Genomic DNA, 21,168 nt, shown 5'->3' with positions numbered 1-21,168 from the left:
TCCCCTCCACATATCAGATTTGTCTGTATGTCTAACAGAATATATAAGAAATGCTGGCATATAACTTCTAAACTGCCATTCCTACCTTTTTCCCTTGGTTCACACACACACACACACACACACACACACACACACACACACACATATGAGAGGTTAGCTGTCATAGCATGAAGGCACTCTAATACTCCTTTGGAGAGGTTCACATGGCAAAGAACTCCCCAGCCATGTAAGTGAGCCACCTCGAAGGCAGCAGTTCAGACAATGTCAGCCTAGGCCAATACTCTAACTGTAATCTCATAGCAGATCTGAACCAGAAACATTCAACTAAGCTGCTCTCAAATTCTTGACCCAAAGAATCTGTATGAGAAAATAAATATGGTTTTAGCCATTAAGCTTTGGAGTGATTTGTTAAATGATGTCTTTAATGATGGTAACGATACACAAAATTAAGAAACATAAAACTTTAAAAACATTTAAGGAAAAAAAAAGCTCCTAAAAGATTCATTAAATGTTCATCAATAGAATTTCTTAAGCATACTATTTTGATAATTTTAAACCAATTCACATAAATTAATATTAAATGTATATGAATAAATATTAAATACAAACTATTATACTCTGCAAATGTAAATAACATTAAAAACTTCCCAAACCTGGACTGGAAAGATAGCTCAGCAGTTAGGAGCATATAAGGCTCTTGCAATTCCTAATATGCGCTTAAACCTTTAGTGACCTTAAAAATGCCACGTGAATGGAACGAAACAGAAATGACTATGGATTGCTTAAGTTCATTTAGGTGACGTGCTTACAAGAAGCAAATTTATAGGGAACGAAAATGGATCTGTTGCCTGGGCTTAGGATGGGAGTGAGGATTCACTGTAAGTGGAACAGCGAAGACTTTGTAACTACAGTGTGACTGCATTGGTGACTGCACAGCTACAAGCCTATGTAAGTCACATTTCCTTACAATGCTTGAATTCTAGATTATTTAAATTATGCCTAAATAAAGCTGTTTTTGAGGTATCCATATGATCTCTAAAAGATCCTCAGTGCTCAGAAAAAATAAAATTAAGATCCTAAGGATGGATCCAAAGTCTGATTATACCAAGGTAAGAAGATGTGAGCCAGGAAGAATTTCTGTGCACGGTTAGTGGGAGTAGAAGCCAGCCCAGCACTCTGGAGGACAATCGGTCCTGGCTGTGTGAGGTTACCCCCGTGCATAACCTACAACCACCAAGCCACTCCAGGGCAGATGCTGCAAGCAGCAGCCACCCAGAAAATTCTTCAGGCTTTGCATATCATATGGTCTCTGTCACAGATAATTAAACTCTGCCCTTGTATCACAAGACAACCACACACAAAATGTAAACAAATGAGATTGGCCATAAAACTTAATTTACGCAAATAGGCAGTGAACACAATTTAACTGCTGGGAGGTAGTTCTCTAATTCCTGCCCCAGAGAAAAACTTCCCTATGCTATCTCCAGCAGCTATGTTCAAAAATATCCACAGGACTTACTCATATTAGTAGCAAGTGAAAAACAACCCAAATGTCCACTAATAACAAAAAGAGTAAACTGTGACATATTTTCAAAATGAAATATAATACAGCAATAAAGATTTGTTCTTGCAACCTGAAATAACATGAGAAAAAAATCTTAGAAATAACATGAAGTCAGAAAAGCAATTCATAAAGAAGACATGAGATACGGCTGAATCACAAATATATGATTTTTAAAGTTCAAGAATAAGCAAAACAAGAACAGTGTGCCTCTTATGTAACCATAAAGTAGAAGGAAACTCAAAGAATGGTAAACATTCAGGCTGCAGCTAAGCTAAGGTATCCCCTGTATGCAAATGAAAGCCCTCAAAAGATTCTAGAAATGACCTAAGCGAGGGCAGAACATAAAGAATTTATTACTAGTTAGCATGATAAGCCAGTCAGGTGGATCATAACAAACCCTCAAAAGGTTTCTAGCCTCCATTTGAATTCAAACAGAATTAGCAAAATGACAAGGTGTGGGCAGGGAGGGGGGAAATCACCATAAAACTCAAAAGATAAAATACATGCATTGGCTACCCTTCTTTAGATTAATTTTTTTTCTGTGCAAGTAAATTTATAACTCCATCAATATTACAATCCTTAATTGACCTGATCCAGCCTCATCTCAAAAATGATTGTAGAAAAATTTAATTCTGGCACCATCTGGTGGCAATGCATGACAACAACAGCCCTTCAATTAGCTTATCTATTCTTCGACTATTTATTTAATAGGCATCTACTAGACATAGCAGTCTTTAAATCTCTCTAGGAATATAAGAAATAAAATATTCCCTAAAACAGGATTCCTATCTTTAAGAAAAAATCATTTAAATTATGATTATGAGAACTATAAGAAACTGCTGGGAATATAGCTCAGTGAATCAGAATTATGGGTTTGATACCCAGAACCTCATGACCCATGTGCACACACACACACACACACACACACACACACACACTCACACTCACTAACATACAACATGTCTGCTCTTAGAACTTTGCTTCCAAACTTTTCTGGCAAGAAATTCTTACAGGAAGCCAGGCGTGGTGGCACACGCCTTTAATCCCAGCACTTGGGAGGCAGAGGCAGGCGAATTTCTGAGTTCGAGGCCAGCCTGGTCTACAAAGTGAGTTCCAGGACAGCCGGAGCTATACAGAGAAACCCTGTCTCGAAAAAACCAAAAAAAAAAAGAAATTCTTACAGGCTCCCATACACACCAATACACACCAATGCAGCTTTCAAAGTAAAGAGCCACAGTGCTCTTGAAACATCATTCAAAAGACACACCGTCAATAAGACAAAAAGACCACCAACAGATTGGGAAAGGATCTTTACCTATCCTAAATCAGATAGGGGACTAATATCCAATATATATAAAGAACTCAAGAAGGTGAACTCCAGAAAATCAAATAACCCCGTTAAAAAATGGGGCTCAGAACTGAACAAAGAATTCTTACCTGAGGAATACCGAATGGCAGAGAAGCACCTGAAAAAATGTTCAACATCCTTAATCATCAGGGAAATGCAAATCAAAACAACCCTGAGATTCCACCTCACACCAGTCAGAATGGCTAAGATCAAAAATTCAGGTGACAGCAGATGCTGGCGAGGATGTGGAGAAAGAGGAACACTCCTCCATTGTTGGTGGGATTGCAAGCTGGTACAACCACTCTGGAAATCAGTCTGGCGGTTCCTCAGAAAATTGGACATAATACTACCAGAGGATCCAGCAATACCTCTCCTGGGCATATATCCAGAAGATGTCCCAACCGGTAAGAAGGACACATGCTCCACTATGTTCATAGCAGCCTTATTTATAATAGCCAGAAGCTGGAAAGAACCCAGATGTTCCTCAACAGAGGAATGGATACAGAAAATGTGGTACATTTACACAATGGAGTACTACTCAGCTATTAAAAGGAATGAATTTATGAAATTCCTAGGCAAATGGATGGATCTGGAGGGCATCATCCTGAGTGAGGTAACATATTCACAAAGGAACTCACACAATATGTACTCACTGATAAGTGGATATTAGCCCATAAACTTAGGATACCCAAGATATAAGATACAATTTGTTAAATGCGTGAAACTCAAGAAGAATGAAGACCAAAGTGTGAACACTGTGCCCCTTCTTGGAATTGGGAACAAAACACCCATGGAAAGAGTTACAGAGATAAAGTTTGGAGCAGTGAAGAAAGGATGGACCATCTAAAGACTGCCATATCCAAGGATCCTTCCCATAATCAGCTTCCAAACGCTGACACCATTGCATACACTAGCAAGATTTTGCTGAAAGGACCCAGATATAGCTGTCTCTTGTGAGACAATGCTGGGGCCTAGCAAACACAGAAGTGGATGCTCACAGTCAGCTATTGGATGGATCACAGGGTCCCCAATGGAGGAGCTAGAGAAAGTACCCAAGGAGCTAAAGGGAACTGCAACCCCATAGGTGGAACATTATTATGAACTAACCAGTACCCCAGAGCTCTTGACTCTAGCTGCATTTGTATCAAAAGATGGCCTAGTCGGCCATCACTGGAAAGAGAGGCCCATTGGACTTGCCAACTTTATATGCCCCAGTACAGGGGAATGCCAGGGCCAAGGGGTGGGGGTGGGTGGGTGGGGGACTGGGGGGGGGGAGTGTATTGGGGACTTTTTGGATAGCATTGGAAATGTAATTGAGGAAAATACCTAATAAAAAAAAAAAAAGACACAGCCTAATTTTCCCTTCCCTGACAGTGAGCTTGGCGGGGCTCACTTACAATGAAGAGAACCTGTCATTAGCAGTGGTGTGATCGCCAAGGACATCACCACGTCCACTGACAGAAGCGAACAGGAACATCATGATAAGATACAGGCAGACTGAAGACCCCACTTAGGGAAAAACACCATAAAACAGCAGCAGCCTGCCAGCTGCGAGAGTAAGCCTCCTAGGAGTTTGCTTCTCTGGGTTTCTTACGCTGTGGCTGACTGCAGGCATTGCCAACATGACTAAGCTCAGACACTCCAGAAGACGCTGAGAAGAAGTCAGTGTTTATTGTTGCTTTAAGCCGCTTAGCTTGAGGATAGCTCACTGTACAACTACATAAGATAACACAGTAAGTTATCGCTTCCTAGAATCAAATGCTATCAATAGTAGGGAACAAAACTAACTCGATATAGTTTAATATATTACTTGCTCATATATTATCAGGATTGATTCACACTAGAAATCTACAAAGTTGAGATCCTTTCTTTAATTCACTCAATTGTTTCCTAATACTCTTTCATAATATTCACCATTGCATGTGGTGTAAGCATGTGTGTGTATTCATGCATGTGTGTGCATGTGTGAGTGGGGGGTAGGGGGCTGAGATCAACACTTAATGCTATTCTCTACTCCTGTGACCTTATGCTCTGAGCCAGGCTCAGGTCCTTTCGGCCACACTGGTATTACAGACATACGCCACTGCACCTGGCTTCTATATGGGTGCTGAAGACCCAGACTCAGCTCCTCATGACTGTGATGGGTGCTGGAGACCCAGACTCAGCGCTTCATGACTATGGGGCAAGCATATGGGCTCTGCCAACTCAGCCACCTCCCCAGACCCAATACATATCACTCTCTAAAGCAATTCAAAGAAACAAAAGCCCAGACACATCTAGTTAGCCAGCAAGGATATATTTAATACCTCCATTTATAAAGCAACTACAGTGATCCTGGCAGGACTATGCCAGCAAAGTACCTGGACTTAATTCACAGTTGTTTTCATGAGATTATTTATGCTTTTTTTTTTAAGATTTATTTATTTATTATATGTAAGTATGCTGTAGCTGTCTTCAGACACTCCAGAAGAGGGCATCAGATCTCTTTACGGATGGTTGTGAGCCACCATGTGGTTGCTGGGATTTGAACTCAGGACCTTGGGAAGAGCAGTCTGTGCTCTTACCTGCTGAGCCATCTCACCAGCCCTTTTTTTTTTTTTTTTAAATTAAACATTCCTCCTGGATCTGCTACTTATAGAAAAAGGTATGGGTTTCCTTTACCTCTGTGAGAGATCCACAAGGCACACCACCGTGCAATGCTTCATCCAAGGCGCACAGGGTAGTAGACAGGAATGCTGGTGAGAGATGTGCAGACCTTTGTGTCTTTAACTCATAAGCCTGTGTGAGAAAAGCATCACGCATCTTTCAGCTACTAATCAATCAGAACCACAAACCAAATCTGTAACCACAAGCCAGCTCCTTCCTTCCTCTGTTATTTATTTGAGCAGTGACTAAGGGATTAGAACACTGGACAGCTACAATGCTAACAAGAGATGGAGATTTACAGACTATACCTGACCCAGCTCTGCTTGTCTAGAGGGCTTCACTGAAGAGCCAGATGTCTGTGCAAAACTCTGAATCCACTGTTAGATAAGCAAAAGGAAGGTAGACATTCCTGCCACAGAGGCAAGGGTGTGCACAGAAAGAGCAAGAAGCGGGAAAGCAGTGAAGGTAAGGGAAACTGCAAACAATGAATAATTAAACTCAGTTCACTCAGGATGGCTGAAAGGCAGACCATGACAGCAGGGTGGCCAGGAGCTCTAGGACAGAGGAAACATGATCATGTGACCATTTTAAACTTAGGGTGATTTGTGAAGCACAACTTGAAAGAGGCTGAAGAGAGGTGAGAAATGGCCCCTAAAAGATATCCACACCAAATCCCTGGAGCCCGTGTGAAGAAGGGGTCTGCAGATGTGACTTAAAGACCTTGGGATGAGGAGATAATCCTGGATTATTTGTGTGCATCACAAATGCTAACAAAAGTATTCATCTAAGACAGAGGCAAAGGCAACTTCACTGGAGGTAAATGTGATAGGAAGATGGAGCAGAGAGGGGGAATGGTCACAAGCCAGGGAATTCCAACCTTCTTCAGCAACTGGAAGAGGCTAGGAAGGGACGCTCCCCAAGAGACTCTGCAGAGGGTGCAGCTGTGTCTGAGCCAGACTGTGGGGCAACAACTTTCTCTCCTTCAGATGCACCCATTTGTGTTCAATACAACAAATTAGCACAATTTTGTTTTATGTGTACGGGTGTCATGTCTTCATGGATGTCTGTGTACCACAAGCATGCCTGCTGACTGAAGAGGCCAGAAGAAGGCATTGGATCCCCTGGGGCTGTAGGTATCGTGTGAGCCACCATTTTGGTGTCAGGAATTGAACCTGAGTCCTCTGGAAGAGCAGCCAGTGCCCTTAACTGCTGAGTCATCTTCCCAACACTACAAATTATTATTTTGAGAAGATACAAAGGTTGGCTTAGAATAGCAGTTCTCAACCTGTGTTGAGAACAACCCCAAAAGACCACCAGAAAACACAGATATTTACATTATGATTCCAACAGTAGCAAAACTACAGTTATGGCGTAGCAATGAAGCTAATTGGGGAATCACCACAACATGAGAAACTGTATTCAAGGGTTGCAGCCTTAGGCAGGTTGAGAACCACTGGCTTAGAAGAATAGCTTGAAGATGGATAATACTGGAAAATAGGGCACATGTTAGGAAGCTCTTCCAACCATTCCAAAGGATAATAATGGTAGCACAGGAAGTGCCAGAAATGGAGATGAAAACTGAGTGCTCATAGATGCTGCCTCCAGCTTCTCTCATTGGCTGTTTCTCTGTGACTCTCTTCTTCACTGTGTTCCACTGGCATAGCCTAAGCTATTCGATGAACAAGCACCCTTCTCACAGAACCTTTGCATTTGCCACCCCAATGGCAGACACTCCCCTGCCCCACCTCTACCTATCCCCAACGTGTTTGCCTGTCTTCCCTATTCATCCTTCACATTTTAGCTAAAGCATTGCTCTCACGAGGAAGCTATTCTGATCCCCCAAAGTAAATAACACCCCTTATTGTTAAGTTACACGAACCGTTTGCATCTGCGGGGCACAGGCCTTGCTTACTGTATGCAGAAGCTCGTGGACACCTCTGTAACTCAGGCCAGTCACTTTCATAAGTTCTAGTGGGGAGAGACTTAAAAAGTGCTAAAAGGAAAAAAAAAAGTAAAGAAAAATAGTTTAACATGCATGTGTAGCAAAGATATAATAATTAAAAAGAAATGTTCATCATGGGCTTTTTAAATTTAAAAGCAAAGCAAATATAAAACAGAAACTTGCGGCTGTCACAGTTTGTCTCTAGGACGAAGTTAAACTTGTTTATTGCAGATATATGTATGCCTCTTTTACATCCTACCACTGAGCTTCCTCACGCTTCCGTGTTCCTTAACTCAGACATGTGAGGCACGGTCTTTTTTCTACTCTATGACACAGTCCAGATGGCATGCATCAGTATCTGGGAAGATGCCCAAGCAACATCACGAACAGCACCCCAGTCCAAGTTCTTATGAATGCTGCACTTGAGTTTAGGTCCAAATGTATGCCCAGGAAGAACAGCTCAAAAAGGATTTGAAGCTGGGGGTGGGGTAGGGGTGAGGGCAACACCTTTAATTCCAGCACTTGGGAGGCAGAGGCAGGCGGATCTCTGAGTTCGAGGCCAGCCTGGTCTACAGAGTGAGTTCCAGGACAGCCAGGGCTACACAGAGAAACCCTGTCTCAAAAAATCAAAACAAAACAAAAAAAAAGTATTTGTTTTCTAGGCTAAAAGTTAACTCAAAGAAAATTATTTGACAACTGAGAGAACACTTCATATTCTTAAAACCAGCTGAAATATAAACATGATCACTAAATGTATTAACAGAAGAAAGAAAAATATCAATCCCCCAAAAATTATTTGTTGTGAAAAATCTGTTTAGTAAAGACAGGAATCCTAAAGTAAAGCTTTAGTCCTATTTTCCCTCTTAAGAGGGACGTTTTTCATTATTATACGTGTGGAACATGTAACATGTGGGAAAAAAAAAGAAAGGAAAAGGAAAGGGAAAAAAACAACTTCTGTTGTATACATTAATGAAGCCAAACCTAAAGATATACTGCCGGGCCAGGGGATAGAACTCAGCTGCAGAGCACCTCAGCCTGGGGTTCAAACCGCAGAATTAGTAAATCACGATAATAACACTGATTGTCAATCTCATACAGCCACGCTGTAATCTCAGTTGAGTCATATTTCTCAAGTGATGATGAAAATAATTTTTAAGTGGATTAAACTTCTCAGGAACCCCCCAAAAAGATGGAAGAGGTATTCTTCCTTACGTTGTGAACATTCTTGGCCTAAAATACAAATATTGGACTTCGATAAATAAAATTCCAGCTGAAATGCAACCTAAGGCACATACGGAAAGCATCACTGTTTAACTCACTTCTGTACAAATGAGCTTTTCCTTTCTGTCTATAGAGATGAGAAGTCAAGATTAGGAAGCTCCTTCAAATGATCTCTGTGGTCTGACCACTGAGGCAAACTTAGGGGTCACGGTTTAGCTAGATTGGCTACCTGGCAAGTTCTTTTGTCTCTATTTCCCTGGAGCTGGGAGTTCAGGTGTACACAGCCGGGCCCTGAGCTCAAGTCCTCATGTTGACATGGCAAGGACTTTACTGATGCCATCATGTCCCCAGCATCGCCCTCCCCCCACCCCCGCCCCACCTTACAATGCTAAATCTTTCTAACCCGAGTTTAACAGTTACTAATTATAATTAAAATTAATTTGTGCATAAAATCGAAGTAAAAGTGCATGACTGTTACCTGACAGTTAACAATCTGGTATCTGCTTAAACGGTCACACAACTCTGGAGGTAAACCCACTCGTCTTAGTTTCTTGCTGCTCATGTTTCCAGGGCTCCCAAAGAATCTTGAAAAACATAAGAAAACAATAAAAATGATGGTGGACAGATTATACAAAACACCCTATAAAATAAAGTGCTTCAAATTTCTCTATGTGCAAAGCAAAACATGGAAAAAATGCTAATAAAAAAAGGCGTAGGAAAGACACTTAACAACCAGGTACACCGAGAAAGCAGGCAACCTCAAAAAATACATGCCATGTAATCTTTTGCTATTACTTGACTTTAACAGGACTTCCCATTTACATAGTAGTCTAGTTTGCCTTTAGTCGCTGCGATAAAACACTGACCAAAAGCAAGTTGAGAAGAAAAGTTTGATTTGGCTTACAGATTATATTCCTTTGTCAAGGAAAACCAAGGCAGGAGCTGAAGGCAAGAGCTTGAAGCAGAAATGGAAGCTGAGAAGCTGGGCGTAGTGGCACACACCTTTAATTCCAGCACTCGGGAGACAGAGGCAGGCAGATTTCTGAGTTCGAGGCCAGCCTGGTCTACAAAGTGAGTTCCAGGACAGCCAGGGCTACACAAGGAAACCCTGTCTCAAAAAACCAAAAACAAACAAACAAACAAACAAAGAAAAAAGAAATGGAAGCTGAGACCACAAAAGACTACTGCTTACTGCTTGCTTCCGCAGTTTGCTCACCAGGCACTCTGGCTCACAAGAAGGACCACAGACACTGAGCCAAGCCCTTTTCCATCAACTAGCAGTCAAGAAAACAACCCCACAGATATGCTCACAGGCCCATCCGATGGGGACAATCATCAGATAGTCAACTGAGATTCCCTCTTCTCCTGAGTGCCAAGTATCAAGTTGATTATCACGACTAGCCATCACTTATAACATCTTAAGACACTGAGTGTTACTAACAAATTTTGTTTGGTTATGTAATCTTCAAGATGCATTTCCAAGTGGCAACTCTATACCGAACAAGAATGAACAGACGGGGGCTGGTGAGATGGCTCAGTGGGTAAGAGCACCCGACTGCTCTTCCGAAGGTCCAGAGTTCAAATCCCAGCAACCACATGGTGGCTCACAACCATCCGTAACGATATCTGGCGCCCTCTTCTGGAGTGTCTGAAGACAGCTACAATGTACTTACATATAATGAATAAATAAATCTTTAAAAAAAATAATAAATAAAAAATAAAATGTGTATGTGGGTGTTTAAAAAAAAAAAAAAAAGAATGAACAGACATCTGCTAAATATCAACCATGCTCTAAAACCTTATATTTAATATTCTTGACAGACTATAATAAAAGTAAAATGTTCTTTTTCACATATGAGAAGGCTAATGTGTAAAAGTCAGTTATCCCACTGTCATCAGAAAATAAATAAATAACAGATTTAGAGTTTCATTAGGCAGCTTGTCCTGAGACCTATCCTCTTACCCACTACTACTGTAGAATCACAAATCTTATTTCACCCTTGCTTTTTCTAAAGAGTCAGAACAAATTTCAATCAAACGTTATCAATAAAATTCTTCATTATACTAGCCGCTTACTGTCCCATGTAGAATTAAATTCTGCTCTTCCTATAGCTTAGATAGCTAATGAGACTCATGAAGTACTTGTCTTCAGGGAGTTAGAACTGTTGTAATCTCTGTAATAATGCCTGCAAAGAAGAGGCTGTGCGTCTCATTGAAATGGCAAAATATCCTCCAGAAATAATAGGAACTCATTATTCCATGGAATAAAGTAATAATCAATAACTATATAAACAAAAGAACAAAACTACACACAAGAATTAAGATTCCTACTACCAACACTATATATAGCCCAAGTCTACTTAACACTTAAATATCTGAATTACATTAAATAACCCTCCTCTCTCTCTCTTCATCCCCCATCTTCTACTCCCCTCTCTCCACACAAAACCAAAATACATTCTCTTTATTTCTTTCCGTTGGAATCTTGTAAGGAGGATTTGTTTCCTTAAGAGAAAATTTACCAACATTTATACGCTACTCTATTGCCTACTGCTTCTCAGATAAGGTAGTTCCAGGCAATAACATCATATAACGAATAAGTTCAGACCCTCAAAGAACAAAAATAAAAAACACCTACGACCCCAAATTACAAAGACCTTAGCAATAACCACTCTGATTTACAGTAACACTCTCACCACTTGCCCTCGATTCTGCTTATGGCTTCAAGTTATTTCCCTACTCTCCCAAATATAATATAAACTTTCCAAATATAACATTCTCTGTTCATTTGTTTCTTTCACCAATATTAAGCACATGCTATGCTAAGTTTATGTCCTCCCTTTTGCATACTTACAATTGAAGAATGAAGAGACATATATTCAAGTAACTACATCTAGGTGACAGGTATTGTAGTTGCTATGTACACGTGCTACTGAGATAGGGAGAAGTCTCGAATTGGTCTGACAAAAATTAGGTTGCATGTCACAATCCTACTAAAAGTAGTTCCCTTAAAAGTTAGTTTCATTGCTTAAAATGCTTCATGGGACCATCATGTGACAACTTCCAAACTTTTATGATCAATCATATTTTTTTCAACTTGAAAAGAGCATCTCTTACTTAGCTCTTGTCTTTCGGGCAAAGTTGTCCTCATGTGTAAAACAAGGGTGATTCTAATTTCTACTCCAGAGCTGGTGCATAACGCTCAAGGTAGGCACTCATTATAGACATGTGATTCTTCTAACGTGACCATCCACAACGTTAGGTTAGGTTACTCAAACACATATTTCTCCATGCTTTCCTTTCTTCCTGGTGTGTGCGTGAGCGCATACGAGACAGAGGAGACAGCATCTCAGACTGAATTTCTGTTAGGCGCTCAATAAAAATAGTGAAGCAACAAACCCAGATATTTTACGGAGGCTGAGGGATTAATTTATTTATCGGGCCATTATTATGCGCCAGACACTAGTTTTAAATGCTTCGGATGTTTTTAATAAACACACGAACTAGCCAAGGGATCGAGCCAGCATTCGAATCCAGAAATCTGACTCCAGATTCCGCGCTCTTAACACCTAAACTTGCCCGGATGCCTAATTTGCCCAAGAGCGGAGGAAGAAGTATCAAGAGTTAGAAAACCTGACGCAAAATATCCTAATAAAACAGGACACCTTACAAGCATCACTCGCCTCCCTAAAGGAAGTCGGAAGCTCCAGGACCCCGTCCGGGTTCCAGGGACGAGCCCCGTTACAGAGTACGTGCTCAACACGCAGGACTTTCCGCGACCCCGGTATCAACAGCCACAGGCTCCAAGAGGGAGCACAAGATAATGAACACACCCTCCTTCCCGCAACTGCCCCCTCAGAAAACTCCAGTACCAGGTCAGCAGCGTGGAACTTTCAAAGTTTCCCCCACCCTCACACAATTACCCGCGAAAAGTGCGAGCACCAACATCTGGGGCTCTGGTTGGTTGGTATTCTGGCGACTTATCCAATCAGAAGCAGGAAAATCTCGGGTTAGCCCAGCTGTATTTTGGGAATTGTAGTTCAGTCTCGAAGGTTAATCGAATTAAAATTTTCCTTTGTAGTGATTGTTTAAATCGAGGGGCGGAACCTTTCAAGACAAATGTAGAAGAGGGAAAACCCTGACTGGAAATTCTTTTCCTCAGTGAATCGCATTTTAAAGTTATTTCCTGGGCCAGAGAAGGTTCTTTTGTGGGGCTGAGGGGTTGGAAAAAGGGTGGGCAATATGCCCTATTCCCGTTTTGGGATGAGAGTTTTGTGTTTCCTTTGCACTGTTCAACACACTTAGATGGTGAAAATGACCGGGAAATACTAACTAAAGCGTCTCAAACTAAAATACATTGAAAAAAACCACTGAGTTTAGTTGAAAAAATAAAGGAAGTCAAGTAGGTTTAGTATTTAAAACAGCTGCGTTAAGAAAAACTAATAAACTTAAGAACTGACTTGATTACATGATTTGTGAAAAGCCTTTGCTCACTCTTTGTTTTCGTTTGCAACTCTTTTGTACCGACCTCAGTTTTTCGATGGATATATAATTATATATGATATACTCACGATAGAATTAGATTGAATAATGATACAGGAAGATCCAGAATTCCTGTGGCTAACCTATCGTCTATCACTGGTTGGCACGGAAAATGTTGACATCAAAAAAAAAAAAAAAAAGTGGTGGGTCCGGAGCGTGGATCACAGATATTCCTGGCCCCAGCTCCCCCAAAACGAGTAACTGAGGGTGTTTCGAGGAGGAGCAATCATAATCAGGGAGAGTCCTCAGTCCAGTAGCTAGCGGATCTAACTCTTCCTTAGAGTCCCCGTAGCAATCAGGTGGTATCACGTGACTCAAACAAACAGGGCACTTGATTTGCATCTTGCTTCTCCTGAGCCAATAAGAGTGGCGCTCTCTTTCGTCATCGCCGCCCCTTCCACCACTCTTCGCAATGGGACTTGTCACCTGACCGGGATCAAACATGGCTGCTCTGGACGGGAAAATGCACTCGACTCCCGGAGCAGGTGAGTGTAAGGCGCAGGGAAGATTGCGAGGGTGCTGTCCACGACCCCGCTAGGGGGAGCATCCCTGTCCCCCAGCCTCCCAGCTCCACAGTTCAGCCCCAGATTGATCTCCTAATCTTTAGCCTCTGTCTTAACAGAAGGCTCTAACCAAGGGAGTTTTCATCCTTACCAAGGCATCCACCAAACCTAGAGATTTGTAATCTGACTGACAAAATGTTCAGGAGGGAATGCGGAAGTAAATTTATGTGTCTGCGCCCCAGGCTAACACAAATATTAAGATTGTTATATGTGAGGTCTGCGGTAGGAGATGGGGTCCATCCATTAGAGAAAGAGACAGCTCGCAAAAGGAGATAGTAACAGGTCAAATTAAACCCAAAACAATCATTAGAAAAGTAAGTTCTATCGTTTCCTTTCGAGCCAGTAGCTGGTGGTTCATCAAAAGTTTCGTTTCTTCTCAGCTCGTGTGGTGTTTCTAGGGGGTACTCCACGGATGAGAAAATTGAGAATGTATTTCGCGTAACGCCTCTATTTTCTATGTACCTGCACTCTGTGCTGGGAAAATGAGTTACCCATTTGGGAAAGAGGAAACCGCTACAGAGGAGCAGCTTTTTGAATTTTTCTGTGAGTGCCTGCGGAGGGGAGATTGGGAGTTGGCACAAGCATGTGTACCTCAACTACACCGGGGACAAGGAGAGATCCCCCAAAAGGTGGAGGACATACTACAGGCGCTGGTGCAGTGTCCTGTTCTGCTAAGGTAAGCGATCCCCCACTCCTACCAGGATCTAAGAGAGGAAGATAGTAGTTAAGTATTTGTACTCTAGTCTCTCTCTCTCTCTCTCTCTCTCTCTCTCTCTCTCTCTGTGTGTGTGTGTGTGTGTGTGTGTGTGTGTGTGTGGTTTTTTGAGACAGGATTTCTCTGTATTGCCCTGGCTGTCCTGGAACTCACTTTGTAGACCAGGCTGGCCTCAGAAATCCGCCTGCCTCTGCCTCCCGAGTGCTGGAATTAAAGATGTGCACCACCACACCCAGCTATACTCTATACTCTAGTCTTTATGCGCCCCCCTCCCCCAGTCAGCTACTATCTTAAAAAGTTAGCAGACAGGGAACACATTTCAATATTCTGATGTTTTATCTGTGTAATGTATTTTATATCTAATGTACTCCAATGGCCATGAATTACGCTCTGCAGCTGAGTTTAGGCCTGACTACCATAAGGATCCTGAATATCATTTCTTGTTTATTAGCTATAGAAGATGGCTTAACTGCATGTTGTCTCCAAAAGACAAACCCTGTTCATTCCTCTTGCTTACAAGACTGATGATGGTGTTGCTCTGACAAAGAGGTGAAAATGCATTGACTTAAAATGTTTTATTGTGAAATAATCATAGACCCACAAAAGGCTGAAATACAATAGAGTTGGCACAAGCTTTTTCCAGCTTCCCCAGTTGTGACAACTCATTCCAGCTGTATGTGCTAAAGCAGCAAAACCAGGAAAAGTGCATTACTATAGAAAACTATGCAGTTTTATCCATTCAGGGGTTGATATACGCCCACTGTAATAAAGATACAGAAGTTCTGCACACTACACATGAGTCCTCTCACTCCTTGCTACTCTACTGTATGTTTGCACTATGACCCCTTCTTGCCTCATGAGAACCACAGTTCTCTATCCTAGATCTTAAATTAAGTTCTTTAAGGTGTGTACTACCGCCCAAACTGCCGACATAAAGTAAGGCTTATGAATTCCTATAACTATATAGTTATAAGTGAATCACTATGAACTCCCTTTATTCTTTTATATTTGATTCATTTTCTGTGTTCAAAAGTACTCTTAGGAGCTGAGTATGGTAATTTAACCCATGCATCTCAACTGAGGCAGGAGTAATGTCATGAGTTCAGGGCCAGCCTGGACTACAATGTGAAACCCTATCTCAAAACAGTGAAGGACAGTGTGTGTGTGTGTGTGTGTGTGTGTGTGTGTGTGTGTGTTTCAGATAACATTCATTACTGTGATTTTCTCTGTAGGAATATACTTAAAAATAAAACTAAGTGTCAGGTATTGGGAGGCTGTGTCTGCAGCTCCAGACACTCTAGAAGATGAAACAGAGGAGCCTGAGCCCGGGGTTTCTATAGCATAGCCATCCAGCATGGCAGCACTGCAACTGCAAAGCTAAGATACAACTGGATAAGGTGCAGGCATTAATGCAAGCTGGAAGTTATGGGGCTCTGTTTTGTTGAACTGTTACTTACAACTGAGAATTTCTCACTAGGACTTACCTGTTCAGCTCTAAAGTGGGCTGACTGAAAACTGAACCATAAAGCATGAACCACAAAGGGGAAAAGGGTGGACTAAGACTCGTATTTTACTAAATCAATCTTTCTTTCTTTCTTTTTAGATGTGGGCCAGACATCAACCCTCAAAGATTAGCCTGGCTCTGGCTTCTCGTATTAGAAAAATGGCTGGCCCCAGAAAAGGTACGTGGGTTTACATTTAAATTTTTCCCTGAGGCCAGGACTGAAAAGAACTAGAAGGAGCTCAGAGATCTTCCTTCTTTCTGTCACTTCCTTTATTTGGTGGTTAGTTGTTGTTGTCTTCGTGTAGACTGTGGAAATTATTTGCTCATTAATTTGCCCTGGTGGCTTGGTGTATTATCATTTGGAGTGATGCTGTTTTGTTAAATATCTCTAGAAGTCCTGCTTTTGAAACAAACTTTGTGGGGCTCAGTGACTATGCCAAGATGATGGGGGCATGGTGGTACAAGCCTGCAGTCCCAGCTTCTCAAGAAGCTGAACAAGAAAATCACTTTGCCTGGAGAGCTTAATGAGACTGTGTCTCAAAAAAGAGTGTGTGTGTGTGTGTGTGTGTGTGTGTGTGTGTGTGTATACATGTGTGTATAAACAAGGAACATTTGACTCAAGAAAAATGACTCTGGGAAAGCCAGACATGAAACCAAGATCTTATCACCCTCTACCCCTGTCCACTTTCTATTTCATAATTATTTTAGCCCATATGGACTTCAAAGTAAGAAATTCAATTTTTGCTGGGGGGTAGTGGTATACACCTTTAATCCCAGCACTTAGAAAGCAGAGGCAGGAGGATCTCTATGTTTTCAAGGCCAGCCTGGTATACAAAGAAGGTTACAGGACAGCCAAGGCTACACAGAGAAACCTTGTCGCAAAAAAAAAAAAAAAAAAAAAAATTTAAGTATTTATCATTTTGCCTAATTTTTCTTGTATTCATTGCTTTCACGCCAGAATTAATTTTATATTTATGTTTTGCACATTTGTCCCTCCCACAACTGTCCAAAAACACCAAAGTTCTTGTTCTAAATGTAACTTTTCTGTTGTGATGTTGTTGTTGTTTTTGAGACGGGGGTTGTCTGTGTAGCCCTGGCTGTTCTGAAACTTACTCTGTAGACCAGGCTGGCCTTGAACTCACAGAGATCCACCTGCCCCTGCCTCCTGAGCCCCGGGATCAAAGGTGTGCGCCACCACTGCCCAGCCTAAATGTATCTTCTAGACAGAGTTTTAGGTGGTTGTCTAGCAAAGAGAAATTACAGAAAGACTAGCAGAAGTAACAAGTAAGAGAAGCAAAATTGTAAAATAATGAAACCTAGGATAAGTAAGACTCAGAACTGAAGAGGGGAAAGAGAACAAAAATGAAGTAAAGTAGAAGAGATTCCATAGCATCTCAAAGGGAGGGGGAGATCGAGGCTTTGCTACTGAGTGAGGACCTTCCATTACAAACATGAAGTCCCTTGCACTGACTGAGTGACCTTTCCCCTCTGGGGAAGAGGTCTGCTTGCTTACTGGTGGCCTCACAGCTTGCTTATTCTCGGGAAGCTTGCTCAATACCATCAGGTGCTGAGTTTCACATGCCGGGCTTCCCAGCCTAGCCTGGGAAAGGTCCTGGTTTTGGCCAATATCAGACAGATTATCTAGTTCTTAAAGCTCCCGGGGTCCGCTTCTTTAAACAGTTACAGGAGTAGTTTTGTTGTTCGGAGAATTATAAACTTTTGTAAGGACCAAGTCTCCGGGTGCATTTTGGAATGCCACAGAACCTGTTGTGGCTTCATGCTCTAGAAACTCGCAGCAGCTTAGTGTTCCAGGCTCCTAGCGCCTGCCAAGAGCTGCCTTTTAATTATTAGTTGAACCATTGATGCTGGTTTTATCCCTTTATTCACTTTTATCTTCTGTTTCTTTTATCTTGCTGTGGCTTAGGCCTACAAGTATAAGCATGTGTATAAAGGTTTAGCTGCAGCAATGTGTGCTGATAAGCTGATGCTAAAAGCGGGAAAACTAGAAATAACCCTCACGCCCCTAGTTCACAGGATTGCTTATTAAACAGAAGCATATCTATCTGTAATAAATACACTATGCCACTGTTCAAAATGATATAGTAAATGGATTTTCAGTGTCATTAGTAATACTCCTTTGTTGGGGATTCTTTTATTTGTTATAGGGTTTTTTTTTTGTAATCTTTTTCTACATCAAAAATGTATTGCTTTTTAAAAAAATTTCATGTTGGAATAATTAGAAAATGCACCTTAACCATTTCACTTCCAGTTAAGATTATTTTTAAAACACATAGTTTCATGCATGCCATGGGTTTCTTGATTTGGAAATGAAATATGGTACCCCTGTGCTAGGCATGCTCGCTAAATAAACATTAGATTCCCTCCCCTTTGTTGTTGTTTTTTCCCCAACAACTGGTATAGAAAGGATAGAGAAGCTGGGTGTGGTGGCGCACACCTTTAGTCCTAGCACTTGGGAGGCAGAGGCAGAGGCAGGCGTAGATAATTCATTCTTGTTGTTTGTTTTATATTGTGTTTACGCTGTGTTTGTTTTTAGGTATATGGGTCTTTGGCCTGCGTATATATCTCAGCAGCTAAACTATTTCCCCAGTGCAGGTTTTGGGATTTTTTTGTTTGTTTGTTTGTTTGGTTTTGGTTGGTTGGTTGATTTGGTTCAGTTTTGTCTCAAAATGTAGCTCTGCCTGGCCTAGAACTCACCATGTACACCACAATGGCCTTGAACTCTCTGATGTTTGCCTGCCTCTGCCTCCCAATTGCTGGGACTAAAAGCTAGAATTAATGGTATGCACTATCACACCCAGCCTTTTTTTTTTAAATGTGGTGCTGGAGGTCTAAACTTAGGTCCTCATGCTTGTGGGGCAAGCACTTTTTCAAATGAGCCACCTTTCCTAGCACCTGCATATTAATCTAAAGAGAGTTCAAGTTTAACCAACTTTATTTCCAAAGGAAAGAATCTAAAACCATATCCAGGAAGGCTGGAGAGATGGCTCAGAAGTTAAGAGCACTGGCTGCTCTTCTAATGGTTCAATTTCCAGCACCCATATTGCAGTTCACAACCATCTGTAACTCCAGTCTCAGGGATCTGACATCCTCTTCTGGCCTCTGCAGACACCAAGCTTACACATGGTGCACAAACATATATAAATCACCCATATACCTAAAAATAAAAACAAATCTGTTTTTAAAATTTTATCCAGAGAATGAATGGCTAAAAGTACTTTATCTTAGAGAAATATCAGAAATAAGAGTAACTAAAGAGAATTGTATTTATTAAGCAAAGCATATGCCTCGCCTCTAACTGCTTACTCTTCCTCTAGAAATTACTTTCTACAGCTATCCGGAGAAAACTGGAGTTTCTCTTTTTGTCAGAAGACCTCCAAGGTGATATTCCAGAGACCATCCTCAAGGTAAGAGAGACTGAGGGCCACCTGCAGCCACTCAACAAATTCAACTTCAAGAGGGCAGTGGGTAAGCAGGTCTCTTAAATGTTAGCTGCCCTTTGTTTTCAGAGAAAGCAAAACAGGCCCCTCCAAGGGTAGTTTAGTCTGAATATCAACTTACCTGATTTTGGAATTCTGAAAGCAGATTGCCCAGCAGTACAAATTGGAACAAACAATTGTTCTTTGCATTCCCCCTAGGAACTCATTGCTTAGGTTTATTGTAAGATATTTGAATTGTTGACCAGTAGATGATAGAGAATTCATGGGAGGAAAGGAACTAATATTTGACAGAGTTGTCTTTTATAACAGATACACTGATATTTTATAGCTGATCATTACAACAACCTAGGGGCAGATTCTAACTAAGTGTTCTCTGTGTCTGGGTCAGCATGCTTGTATATGCCAATAATCAAGAATTTGAGGCCAGCCTGAGCGATGCAGCAAAAATCTGTCTCTATTGCCACCCCACCCCAGAAAAAAATTAGCAGTTAATAAATAAATGCTATAGATGTAGTTATCTGAATTTATAGATTATAGATAGAAAAAAGTTAGCAATCAATAAATAGATGATATAGAAATAGTTAATATCAGTTATGTATCAATTACTACTTAAGTGCTCAAGACTTAATACCTCATCTATTGATTTTAATTTGTATTAGCATTATGTAGGGGGCTTGCACATTCTAGGCCATCACTCTGTCCTTGATCCTCACTCCAGCCCATAGTTTTCTTAAGACCAGATACCAGGTAAGGCATATTCATGGTAAGATTTGTGTGAGAACTGACTTGAGTGAGTTCAAGGGCTCATGGACTTGCAATTAATAAAAAAGCCATCCCTGCACAGCATCTATAGATGTGGAAAACAGTGCACTTCCCTTCTCCTTCACTCTGGCTATACAAACAGACTATACAGAATCAGGCTTTTAACAGTCTAGTTCAGGAGGCAGAGCTAATACACATATGAGAGGTTTTCTTTTTTTTCAAAACAGAGATTCTCTGTGTAGTATCTTTGGCTATTCTAGAACTTGACTTGTAGACTAGGATAGCTTTGAAGTCACAGAGATGCACCTGCCAGCGCCTCCTGAGTATCGTGTAAAGGCATGCACCACTATGCCTGGCTTATGAAACATTGTTTTTAATAAACCATATTGTACTCATTTAATTGTGTTGAACGTGTGTGGATTAGAATATTAATAAAAAGCAAGAGCCTCTGATGTCTGTTGCTATAACTAAATACCACAGGCTAGGTAATTTGTAAAACAGATTTCTTTAGTTCATAGTTTGGACACTATGAAAAATAACAACACACTGTGTCTGCTCAGCATCTGGAAGAGCCTTCTTGCTGCACCATAACGTGGCAGAGGGCATCACAAAGTGAGAGGGGACAGGTGTGCGAACTCAGGGAATCTCTTGTAAGGCTGGGAATAGCGTGGGGATGGGCCATGTGGTTAGAGTCCATCTAATCTTCACTATCTCCCAAAGACTTAGTCTCCAAACACTAACACATGAAATCGGAGACTACGTTTCCAACACATGAACTATTTTTGTTGTTATTTTGATTTTTTTTGTTTGTTTGTTTTTTTCGAGACAGGGTTTCTCTGTGTAGCCCTGGCTGTCCTGGAACTCACTCTGTAGACCAGGCTGGCCTCAAACTCAGAAATCCGC

At 41.3% G+C, this 21,168-nt stretch overlaps 2 protein-coding genes across 4 annotated transcripts in view; one reads left to right on the top strand and one right to left on the bottom strand.

Annotated features, from left to right (window-relative positions):
* The window catches only part of Rad51b (RAD51 paralog B), a 512,935-nt gene extending 499,576 nt beyond the window's left edge, over nt 1-13,359 (bottom strand). For both annotated transcript variants that reach the window (XM_029484370.1, XM_029484371.1), the window contains exons 1-4: nt 13,293-13,359; nt 9,200-9,305; nt 7,438-7,551; nt 5,574-5,690 (exon numbers count right to left, since the gene is read on the bottom strand). In XM_029484370.1, the coding sequence (XP_029340230.1) occupies nt 5,574-5,690; nt 7,438-7,551; nt 9,200-9,283 (315 nt within the window). In that variant the 5' untranslated portion in view covers nt 9,284-9,305; nt 13,293-13,359. The remainder of the gene's footprint in view (nt 1-5,573; nt 5,691-7,437; nt 7,552-9,199; nt 9,306-13,292) is intronic.
* A 317-nt stretch (nt 13,360-13,676) lies between these two features.
* The window catches only part of Zfyve26 (zinc finger FYVE-type containing 26), a 69,445-nt gene continuing 61,953 nt past the window's right edge, over nt 13,677-21,168 (top strand). For both annotated transcript variants that reach the window (XM_021178746.2, XM_021178747.2), the window contains exons 1-4: nt 13,677-13,748; nt 14,207-14,502; nt 16,145-16,223; nt 19,381-19,470. In XM_021178746.2, the coding sequence (XP_021034405.1) occupies nt 14,309-14,502; nt 16,145-16,223; nt 19,381-19,470 (363 nt within the window). In that variant the 5' untranslated portion in view covers nt 13,677-13,748; nt 14,207-14,308. The remainder of the gene's footprint in view (nt 13,749-14,206; nt 14,503-16,144; nt 16,224-19,380; nt 19,471-21,168) is intronic.

This window comes from Mus caroli, chromosome 12 (assembly GCF_900094665.2).
Source record: "Mus caroli chromosome 12, CAROLI_EIJ_v1.1, whole genome shotgun sequence".
NCBI lineage: Eukaryota > Metazoa > Chordata > Mammalia > Rodentia > Muridae > Mus > Mus caroli.
The sequence above is the reverse complement of the archived record's forward strand: the minus strand, read 5'-3'. Positions and strand labels throughout refer to the sequence as shown.